This window comes from Anolis sagrei, chromosome X, assembly GCF_037176765.1.
Source record: "Anolis sagrei isolate rAnoSag1 chromosome X, rAnoSag1.mat, whole genome shotgun sequence".
NCBI lineage: Eukaryota > Metazoa > Chordata > Lepidosauria > Squamata > Dactyloidae > Anolis > Anolis sagrei.
Genome location: NC_090034.1, coordinates 107,339,282 through 107,350,032, shown reverse-complemented (window position 1 = coordinate 107,350,032; position 10,751 = coordinate 107,339,282). Strand labels below are relative to the sequence as shown.

The 10,751-nt window shown below is 46.6% G+C and overlaps 1 protein-coding gene across 3 annotated transcripts in view; it reads right to left on the bottom strand.

The window, feature by feature from the left end:
• Positions 1-772: 772 nt before the first annotated feature.
• LOC137095008 (apolipoprotein Eb-like) overlaps positions 773-10,751 on the bottom strand; it is a 56,075-nt gene continuing 46,096 nt past the window's right edge. Inside the window, exons 1-3 of one of the 3 annotated variants that reach the window (XM_067461148.1) lie at positions 5,624-5,810; positions 3,995-4,139; positions 773-1,533 (exon numbers count right to left, since the gene is read on the bottom strand). In XM_067461148.1, the coding sequence (XP_067317249.1) occupies positions 1,005-1,533; positions 3,995-4,139; positions 5,624-5,666 (717 nt within the window). In that variant the 5' untranslated portion in view covers positions 5,667-5,810 and the 3' untranslated portion in view covers positions 773-1,004. Of the gene's footprint in view, positions 1,534-3,994; positions 4,140-5,623; positions 5,811-10,751 lie in introns of those variants that run through there. The other 2 variants (XM_067461147.1, XM_067461146.1) reach the window with 2 other exon arrangements.

Here is a 10,751-nt window from a genome sequence, read left to right as displayed (position 1 = left end):
GTTATCTTAGGGTCTCGTTTCCTGCTCTGGGTTGCAACACCAAGAGTACAGGAGACAGGTCAGGATATCGAAAATCCACAAACCTGGGGGGAAAACCAGCAGCGTCTACCACCAAAATAAGACAAATCTCCCAAAGATCAGTCCCAAGGCTGGCTCTTTATATCCAGAAACACCCAGCTGCAACCTATCTCTTGCATACCTCCACCCTTATTTGTAGTTCAAAAAACACTTAAAAACAATACAATAATTAAAATGAAGAACAATTTTAACAAATATAAACATATTAGTATTTCAATGGTAAGTGTGGCTGATGAGATAGGATTGTTGTTGTTGTTGTGTGCTTTCAAGTCATTTTAGACTTATGTTGACCCTGAGCGAGGGCCGGGTAAATGACTTTGGAGGGCCGTATCCGGTCCCCGGGCCATAGTTTGAGGACCCCTGGTCTATACCGTTGTCAAAAGCCAGTCCAGAGATTCAAGGTTCCAGGGTTCCAAGAGTAAAGAAAATCCACAAACCTGGGGGAAAACCAGCAGCGTCTACCACCAAAATAAGACAAATCTCCCAAGGATCAGTCCCAAGGGTAACTCCTTCTATCCAGAAACACCCAGCTGCAGCCTATCTCTTGCATACCCCCACCCTTAATTGCTTTCATCCATGAACTCTTACTCGCAGATTACTCAACCCTTTAGAACTAAGACTTACATTAACCCTTCCATCACCAACTGCTAGGCCTACCACCACCAACCACCACCAACTGCAGAACATGATACATGACACTGGATTTGAATGGAGTAACAGAAGTTTTATTCATTTGACCAAGTGACTGACAGAACATGTAATTGCCAGAAAGAACTGACATAACTCAAGCGGAAAAGTACAGCTCATTCCATAAAGTTTGCCAGCTATTCAAGTCTCCCAAATAAATGGGGAAATGTATTCTGTGATGGGGAGGCAGCCATACCGCTTGACCTAGTGGTCACTTCTCTAGGATTTTTCTTTTAGGGTCAGTCTTTTTTCGGAGGGGGGAACAACGGACTTTCCATCCACTCTCTGATTGCTGGGTCGTACTTCTTGTACTCCTTCAGGAATGGGATCCAGTAGGGCTTCAAGTGCTTGTTGAGGGTCTCCAACCCCAGCTGGATCTGCTTGGCTCCTCCGTCTAATGAGGTCTGGAGGCTTTCCATAATTGTTTGTAGCTTCTCAGTCAGTGTGCTTCCCAGGGACTCTATCGCTTGATCCACAGATCCCTCGTACGGCTCGTACATTTTGATCACTACAGGCCCGACGTTTTGCTCCAGCCACTCCATGCACCGAACCGCCTTGGAGGCCACTGGGTCGACGTACACTGCAAGAGCATCCATGATGCCTTCACTTTCCTTATAATGGCGTCTCTTCCACGCGTGCAAATCCATAGGAATCTTCTCCTTGAAGCCATCGGAGAGATTGGACACGATCTCCTCCATTTCCCTCATCTCCAGAGGAAGCTCTCTCTCTTGCTTCTGGAGCTTTTCAGCGATTTGGTCCAGCTGTTCTCTGCAAAGAAGCAAAGCCAGATACATCTAGGACCAAAGTGGACATTTATTTATTTATTTATTTATTTATTTATTTATTTATTTACTAGCTGTACCCGGCCACGTGTTGCTGTGGCCCTCAGAAAACAGGATTTGCAGACATGAAGCAATCTGGCCTAGGGAAGTCCTCCCACCAAAGGTTTCCTGCTGGCTAGTAGAAGCCAGGCTGTTAAGGTGCAAGGTGGCGTGGAAAATAAAGTAATGAGAAGCAGCCACTGAAGCTGCAAGGCTTCTCAGTTATATTCATACTGGCCAAAACACTCCAAAAAGCCTCTTTGAAACAGAGGCTGGATGGCCATCTGTTGGGGGTGCTTTGAATGTGATTTTCCTGCTTCTTCACAGAATGGGGTTGGCCTGGATGGCCCACCAGGTGCCTTCCAACTCTAGGACTCTTCGATTCTATATCCTCCTCTTCCCTTCACTAGTTTCCCTCTTTCTTTCTTTCTTTCTTTCTTTCTTTCTTTCTTTCTTTCTTTGTTCCTTCCCTGCCTCTTCCCTTCCTTTCCTCTCCCATCCCTGCCTCCTTTCCCTTCCTCCTTCTTTCTTTCCTTCTACCTTTCCTTCCATTCAAAATCTTCTCTTCTCTTCACCAATCCTTTCCTTCTCTTCTTTCCCTTTCTTTCCCCTCCTTCCTCCGTGTGTGTGTGTGTGTGTGAAAGGGGGGATGTGGAGCCGAAGTGGGAGAGTTGCATCCTCCCTTCACTCCTCCCTTCACCCAACCTTCACTTGCAATCCTCTGGTCTTGGGGGAAGAGTTGCCTGGTAGCCACGTGGGCCTCATGGAGCCCCTGCGGTGGCTCCAGCTGCTGCCGGGGCTTGCCTCGCCAAGCCCCCACCCCTCCATTGAGTCAGGCTTTCTCCTTCCTTCCCTCTTTCCTTTCCTCAATCCCTCCCCTCCCCAAAAGAAAAAGGACTCTGCCTTCCCACATGGAAAGGGACTCCATGGCGAGGCTTCTCTTCCCTCACAACGGCTGGTGCTCCATTCTTCTCACGCAATGGGGAGAGGGGCTTTTGCGCATGCTCTGCAAGGCATTTTTCTTTTTGGGGAGTTTTAAGTTATTTCCACTTCATTTTTATGGGGTTTTTTTGTTTGAAAGACATAGATCAGATTAGAATGTGTTTTGCTGCCAAATTTGGTGTCAATTCGTCCAGTGGTTTTTTGAGTTATGTTAATCCCACAAACGAACATTACATTTTTATTTATATAGACTAGCTGTCCCCTGCCACGTGTTGCTGTGGCCCAGTCTGTATATATGTGTGTTTGTGTGTGTGTATATATATATATAGATAGAGAGAGAGAGAGATAGAGATAGAGATAGAGATAGAGATAGAGATAGAGATAGAGATAGAGATAGAGATAGAGATAGAGATAGATAGAGATAGAGATAGAGATGTGTGTGTGCGTGTGTATATATACACACACACATATGTGTGTGTGTATTTGTGTATATATGTGTGTTTGTTTGTGTGTGTGTATAGATAGATAGATAGATAGATAGAGAGATAGAGAGATAGAGATAGAGATAGAGATATGTGTGCGTGTGTGTATATATATACACACACACATATGTGTGTGTGTGTGTATTTGTGTATCTGTGTATATATGTGTGTTTGTGTGTGTGTGTATATATAGATAGATAGAGAGATAGAGAGATAGAGATAGAGATAGATAGACAGACAGACAGACAGATAGAGATATAGATAGGGGGTATGTGTGGGTGTATATATGTGGGTGTATATGTGTGTGTAGATGTGTATATATGTGTATATATATTTGTGTGTTTATAAGTGCATATGTATATTGTATATATGTGTGTGCTTATCTTTATGCATATTTGTGTTTATATATGTATATGTGTGCATGTGTATATGTATATGAGTGTGTGTGTGTGGTGTATTTTTGGGGTTTTTACGTCCGTTCTGCTGAGGGTTTTTTGTATTTTTAGGGGTGATGAACACTTGTTGGACTGCTAGGTGTACTGTGTCTACATCATAAAAGTAATGCAGTTTGGCTCTCGTTTGAAGTGCTATAGAAACATAGAATCCTAGAATCCTAGAGTTGGAAGAGACCTCCTGGGCCATCCAGTCCAACCCCATTCTGCCAAGAAGCAGGAATATTGCATTCAAATCACCCCTGACAGATGTCCATCCAGCCTCTGTTTCAAAGCTTCCAAAGAAGGAGCCTCCACCACACTCCGGGGCAGAGAGTTCCACTGCTGAACAGCTCTCACAGTCAGGAAGTTCTTCCTCACTGTGAGAGCTGTTCAGCAGTGGAACTCTCTGGCTCAATGTGAAGGATTCTTGGAGGTTGCAGATTGACCAGGCACCCACCCTCTTGGGCAGAGAAGGCAAAAGACCTTGTGAAACTAAAATGTCTGTAGCACTGAGCCACAGAAGTTCAAGTGGTCTGCGGACTTGTCATACCTGATAGGCTCAGATTCGACGATTTTTGCAAAAATCCTCGTCGTGATAAAAAAACCATTTATCCCGATTGTGGTTACTTTATCGAGCAACTCTCTTAACTTGGGCTCTGAACTGGGGGCTTCTCTGGTGGTCACGGCTCGGCCTCCTGCAAGACAAAACCAGAGTCAAATGTTTTCATTGCACTCTTTCATCTATGCTGGTGATCGTGCCATCACCGCTCAAGCAGGGAGCTTTGAGATGGTTGTGATATCGAGCTGCTTTTAGGAGGATCTCCAGCTAGGGAGATCCCGAGGACTACACCAAAGAGAGTCCTTAAACCTTGGTGAGGCCAGCGGAAGCCAATTTCAGCAATAAAATATTTAAAAAAAATAATCCTCACCAAAGCGGAAGAAGTTCAGCAATCGAGGTGTCTTTATTAGTGATTCAGCTGAGATCGGATGCATTGTAGGAATAATTCCACCACAAGCATGCTGCTAGGGCAGTTACAAGCATATTTATAGAGAAAATACAAAGGAAAACAGTTCAAATCCCCCGCCCGTCCTCTGCCTCTGGAGGGCCAATCAGCAGGCTTTCCTTGCTTCTGAGGATGGGCGAATCAGAAGCAGGCAAGGCGGGACAACCGCGGACAATGGGGGAAATGATGGGATTACAGATTTGCCGGCTGTGATGATTGTTTTTGTTTCTTGCCGGCAAGATACAATCTCTGTAAACAAAGGCTTTCCTGTCCATGATGAGTTTCGGTTGAGAATGACAACAGGGTGGGCAGCAGACCTCAGGGGGTCAACGCTGCCCCTTGTAAATCAATCACAAATGTCCGGTATCTCAAATGGCTATATTGTCCATGCCTTATAAGTCAATCAAAACTGAGTTCCGAGGGAGGCAGGGGGTCTCCCTCAGGCATTTCCACATTTCCTGGTCACTTTTAGTAGGGCAAAAGTCAAGGGGGAAAGGGGGAAACAAACTACATTTCATACAATAATTTCTTATACAAAGTTCATATAAAATTTCCTTTCCCACCCCACACCTTTATTTTTTATTTTTTTACAATATTGATTTATTAAAAGAACTGGAAATCCCATGCCCCTGGGGAAGGTTTGTGGAAGCGGAGGTGGCTTGCAGTCCAAGTCAGGCAGCAAAGAGTTATTTCTCTTGGTAGAAGTCAGCGGATGGGCGCTGAGTTGATAGATAACACGATCCATCGCTCGGTCCTTGGGGGAACTACAACTCTCACAAAGGGCAGAAGTCCCAAGATCCAGCCATTTCCCAAAAGCCTCGTGGGGTCCTTGTTGTTGTCAGTGCCTTGGCAATGTGACCAAGACTTAACCCCTGTTGTGTAGTCCGGTGCCCTTGCCCTTTGCAGAACTATAAGTCACTATCCCTTATTTTGGGGGGGGGGGTGCTCGACATCAGTTGAACAGAAGCTCTCCGAAGCTCGAGGTGCTCTTACTGCCTATTACAGGGAAAACCAGCTGATCCCTTATCCATCTAAAACACAGACATGTGCCTTTCACCTCAAGAACAGACAAGCACCCCGAGCTCTGAGGATTATTACCTGGGAAGGAATCCCATGGGAGCATTGCAGCGCACCCAATTACACTGATGCACCCCAAGAACAGAAGTGGGACTCACCTGTGATTGCAGCCAAGGCAAAGAGCACAACGAGGAGCTTCATGGCTGCAAGGAAGGAGGCTCCGGACAGACCCAGACTCTGTATTCTCTCTCTCTGGAAGGGAGGCTGCGAAGGGCATCAAGCCTCCCACTCCCTCCCTGCCTCTGGTCACTCATTAACACTGACCACTGCCCTGGGTGCCTTCCCTTCGCTTCTCCCTTTGGGTCACTCGGACGATGACCTCTTCGGAGAAGGATGGAGGAGACAATCACCTGTCTCTTTCACCCACTTCCACGTCCTTCGGAAAAAGAGGGAGATTGTTTTCAACTCTTTCCAAAATGACCTGGAGTTAGCATTGAAACGCACATTGCGCATGTTCACATTGGACGACCCATTATTTACAGGTCATAGGATGGAAAAAAGGCCATGGATCACTCTCCAAATTGATAGGGACTTGATGTAAGGAAGCGGAAAATGGATGCTGCTTATGACAGAAGAGAAATCCCAACTTTAGAAATGCATCAATGAGGGTCTAGGTTTCAGAAACTGTGCAGATTGATGTTCAATTTGAGCAATGTGGAGCAGACGTGGTTATAAGGGAAATACAACCCAAAATAGGTCAAGAAGTAGTCCAGGAATGCAAGTTCTGTCGTCAGCCAATCACCACTGGGACCACCTTTACTGGTTTGTGCTAGAGTCTTGGTAGTTTGATCATAGAAGCAGTTGAGCCCCCTGCCAATGACAAGGCGGCACCCAATGGGGGGATGATGATGATGATGATGATGATGATGATGATGATTATCTCAGATTGCAGTGGCTCCAGTCCTTCCTCGAGGGTCATTCCCAGAAGGTGTTACTAGGGGACTCCTGCTCGACTCCTCGGCCATTGTACTGTGGGGTCCCGCAGGGTTCAGTACTGTCCCCTATGTTGTTCAACATATACATGAAGCTGTTGGGAGAGATCATCCGGAGTTTCGGGGTGTGGTGTCACCTGTACGCAGATGATGTCCAACGCTGTCACTCCTTTCCACCTGCTACTAAGGAGGCTGTTCAGGTCCTGAACCGGTGCTTGGCCGCTGTGACGGACTGGATGAGGAACAACAGATTGAAACTAAATCCAGACAAGACAGAGGTCCTCCTGGTCAGTCGAAAGGCCGAACAGGGTATAAGGTGACAGCCTGTGCTGGACGGGGTCACACTCCCCCTGAAGACACAGGTTTGCAGCTTGGGAGTTCTCCTGGACTCATCGCTGAGCCTGGAACCCCAGGTCTCGGCAGTGGTCAGGGGAGCTTTTGCACAATTACAACTTGTGCGCCAGCTGCGCCCGTACCTTGGGAAGTCTGACTTGGCCAGGGTAGTCCACGCTCTGGTTACATCCCGTTTAGACTACTGCAACACTCTCTACGTGGGGTTGCCTCTGAAGACTGCCCGGAAGCTTCAATCAGTCCAACGGGCGGCAGCCAGATTGCTAACAGGAGCGGGGTACAGAGACCATACGACCCCTCTGTTACGCCAGCTCCACTGGCTGCCAACTAGCTTCCGTGCACAATTCAAAGTGCTGGTTTTGACCTATAAAGCCCTAAATGTCTCCGGCCCTGAACGGATTCTCCCCTATGAACCATCAAGGCTATTAAGATCTTCCGGGGGGGGGGGGGGGCTGCTCTCGGTCCCACCACCCTCACAATCACGGTTGGTGGGGACGAGGGACAGGGCCTTCTCAGTAGTGGCTCCCCGGCTTTGGAACTCCCTCCCACTAGAGATCAGATCTTCTCCCTCTCTCCTGACGTTCAGGAAACTACTAATGACCTGGCTCTGGAATGTGGCATTCGAGGACTGAACCTATGACCGCCTTCCTTGTGGTGAACTGTGATGAACTGTGACTATGATTATGACTATGACTATGACTGGATTGACGACTTGGCTTAGGTAATTGTGATGATGATGTTTTTATTGTACTTTATTGTACTTTTTTAATATGTAATGACTTTGCACTTTGTTGTACTTATATATTATTGTACTTTCATATATGCTGTAAACCGACCTGAGTCCCTCGTTGAGGTGAGAAGGCTGGTATAGAAAACTTCTAAATAAATAAATAAATAAATAAATAAATAAATAAATATCCTGCATGTTATTGAAAACAGCTATCTTCCACCAGGGGGCAGTGCAGAAACATGGAGAAACATGACTGGGTGTCACGATGCCAGGGCTCTGTCCGTATTCAGGCAGAGGTGAATCAAACAAACACCCAGTTTGTATCAAACAGTTTAATTAGAACAGCACTTACTTCCTGGCTGTTTTAATAGTCCAAAATACAAAACTAAAGATAGCATTCAGCCAGAGAATATAAAACAAAAACCGACAGCAAACACTGTTGCAGGTTCAAGATAACACCATGGATTAGCAATCAAGACCATCTGACCATGGATTAGCAATCAAGACAACGAATTGGATGACGATTTTAACTATGAGATGTCCCGATCTGTATTGGTGGCCCAATGCTGCGTATGTTTTTTGTATGTATTCTTAATTTTAATTTTATATGCTTAAGTGAATTGTATATTTTAACATTGTATATTTTAACATGTTGTAAACCGCAATGAGTCGCCGCATAGGCTGAGATATTAGCGGTATACAAGCATACCAAATAAATAACACCGTAGTCAAAAGGTTCAATCCAGTGGTCAAACACCGAGAGTCCAATGAGCAAAGTCCAGGGATCAAGAATCTATACCGTAGTCAAAAGTCAGTCCAAAGATTCAAGGTTCCAAGAGGACAGGAGACAGGTCAGGATGCCGAAAATCCACAAACCTGGGGGAAAACCAGCAGCGTCTACCACCAAAATATGACAAATCTCCCAAAGATCAGTCCCAAGGGTAGCTCCTTCTATCCAGAAACACCCAGCTGCAACCAGGGGCGGCTCGTCCATTACGCGAAGTAAGCGGTCGCAGAACACTTTTTTTGCCAGGGGCGCAGAGGCGCCTCTGTAAATGCCCCTCGACCGCCACTTGAGGAGCGCCCCCTCAGCTCACAACAGCCCTAGCAGTCCGGGGGGAGCCTCGGCTTTCTTGCCTCGCTGCCGGGCGATCCTCTTCCCAAAGGGGCCAGGCCCTTGAGCCCCACCTTGCCTCTCTCGTTCCTGCTCCACCCGGCCACCAGGTGCGCGAGCAGAGCCGGCACTCAATTGTTCTCCGTTTTCAATCCCTTCCCCATGACCGGATTCCTTTCCCGATCCCCCGACGCTCCACCCGCCTCCTCTCCTCTCCCCAATCCGTGGGTGGGCCAAGGGGCAGAGCCGCCACGCCTGGCCTGCTTCAGGTCCGGAGGCATGTCTGAAGACCCCAGCGTGCGCACCAAAACTCGCCTCTTCTCCTGACTTTCTCTTCTGCCATTGGGACCAAGAGAGAGAGAGAGAGAGAGCCCCTCCGGCTGGAGGTATCTCCCACCTCCGCTCCCTCCTTTGTTTTTGCGCCTACCTTCAGGAAAGGTGGGCATCTCCTTCTCCTCTCTCTCTCTCTCACTCTTGGTCCCAATGGCTGAGGAGAAAGTCAGGAGAAGAGGTGACTTTTGGTGCACAAGCCAGGGTCTTCAGGCACGCCTCTGGACCCAAAGTGGGCCAGGCAAGGGAGCAAGTGCGGCAAATGTAGTTACTGGGATGTATAGTTCCCCTACAATCAAAGAGCATTCTGAACTCCACCAATGATGGAATTGAACCAAATATGGCACACAGAACTCCCACGACAAACAGAATATATATATATCAATGATTGGTTGGGGGGGGGGGCAAAATACTGTTTGCTTACCGTTGAAAATTACCTAGGGCCGCCTCTGGCTGCAACCTATCTCTTGCATACCCCCACCCTTAATTGCTTTCACCCATGAACTCTTACTCGCAGATTACTCAGCCCTATAGAACTAAGACTTACATTAACCCTTCCATCACCAACTGCTAGGCCTACCACCACCAACCACCACTGTTCTGGTATGCCTGTACCAGGGGCTCCCACTTTATTTGCTTTGTTTTAAATGCTTGCTTGCAATCCTAGGCTTGGGATTCTGCAGCAGGGTGGCTTCCTGTTAAAGTTTGCAGTTATAGGGCAGGCCACCTGTCCATCATCATTAGGTTCCTTAGTTCCGCCCCCTTTTGGGTTTGGGAAGGGACGGGAGCCATTTTCAGTCAGTCTCACACAAGGAAGCTAGTCTATAGGACACAGACCAGCTCGTCCCGTAGGAAAAGCTTCATTCCTCATGATCATCCGGAGATCATCAGGTGATCATCTGGGGATCATTCAGGGAAATAGAAACAGAAGGAAAAGATCCCAAAGCTCTAATGCCGCGACCCCTTAGTACAGTTCCTCATGTTGTGCTGACCCCCAACCATAACATTATTTTCATTGCTACTCCATAACTGTAATTTTGCTACTGTTATGAATTGTCATGTAAATATAAGATAGGCAGGATGGATTTTCATTCACTGGACCAAATATGGCCCAAATACCCAATACGCCCAATTGCAAAAACTGATGAGGTTTTTTTGGGGGGGGGGATTGATTTTGTCATTTGGGAGTTGTAGTTGTTGGGATTTATAGTTCACCTACAATCAAAGAGTATTCTGAAGTTCACCAACGATGGAACTGAACCAAACTTCGCACAGAGAACTCCCATGACCAAGAGGAAATACTGGAAGGGTCTGGTGGACATTGACCTTGAATTTTTGGAGTTGTAGTTCACCTACATCCAGAGAGTACGGTGGACTAAAACAATGATGGATCTGGACTAAACTTGGCACAAATACTCAATATCCCCAAATGTGAACACTAGTGGAGTTTGGGGAAAATAGACTTCAGCATTTGGGAGTTGTAGTTGCTGGGATTTATAGTTCACCCACAATGAAATAGTAGGCTTGGGTAACAACGGAAAAATTTGTTTCTAAACTCGTTTCGTTTTTAGGGGTCCATCGCGTTTCGTTTTTTTAAAGAATTCCGAAATTTTCCTTTTAAAAATTTCGAAATTCACGAAATTTCGTAAAATTACGAATCGATTCGTTAATGGCGGACGCGATTGTGCAATATGCTAAAAAAACCTCCAAATGGGGCAGGGGGAACTTCTGAAGCTTCCCTCTCCCTCTGTTGTTGACTGTTGGTGTGA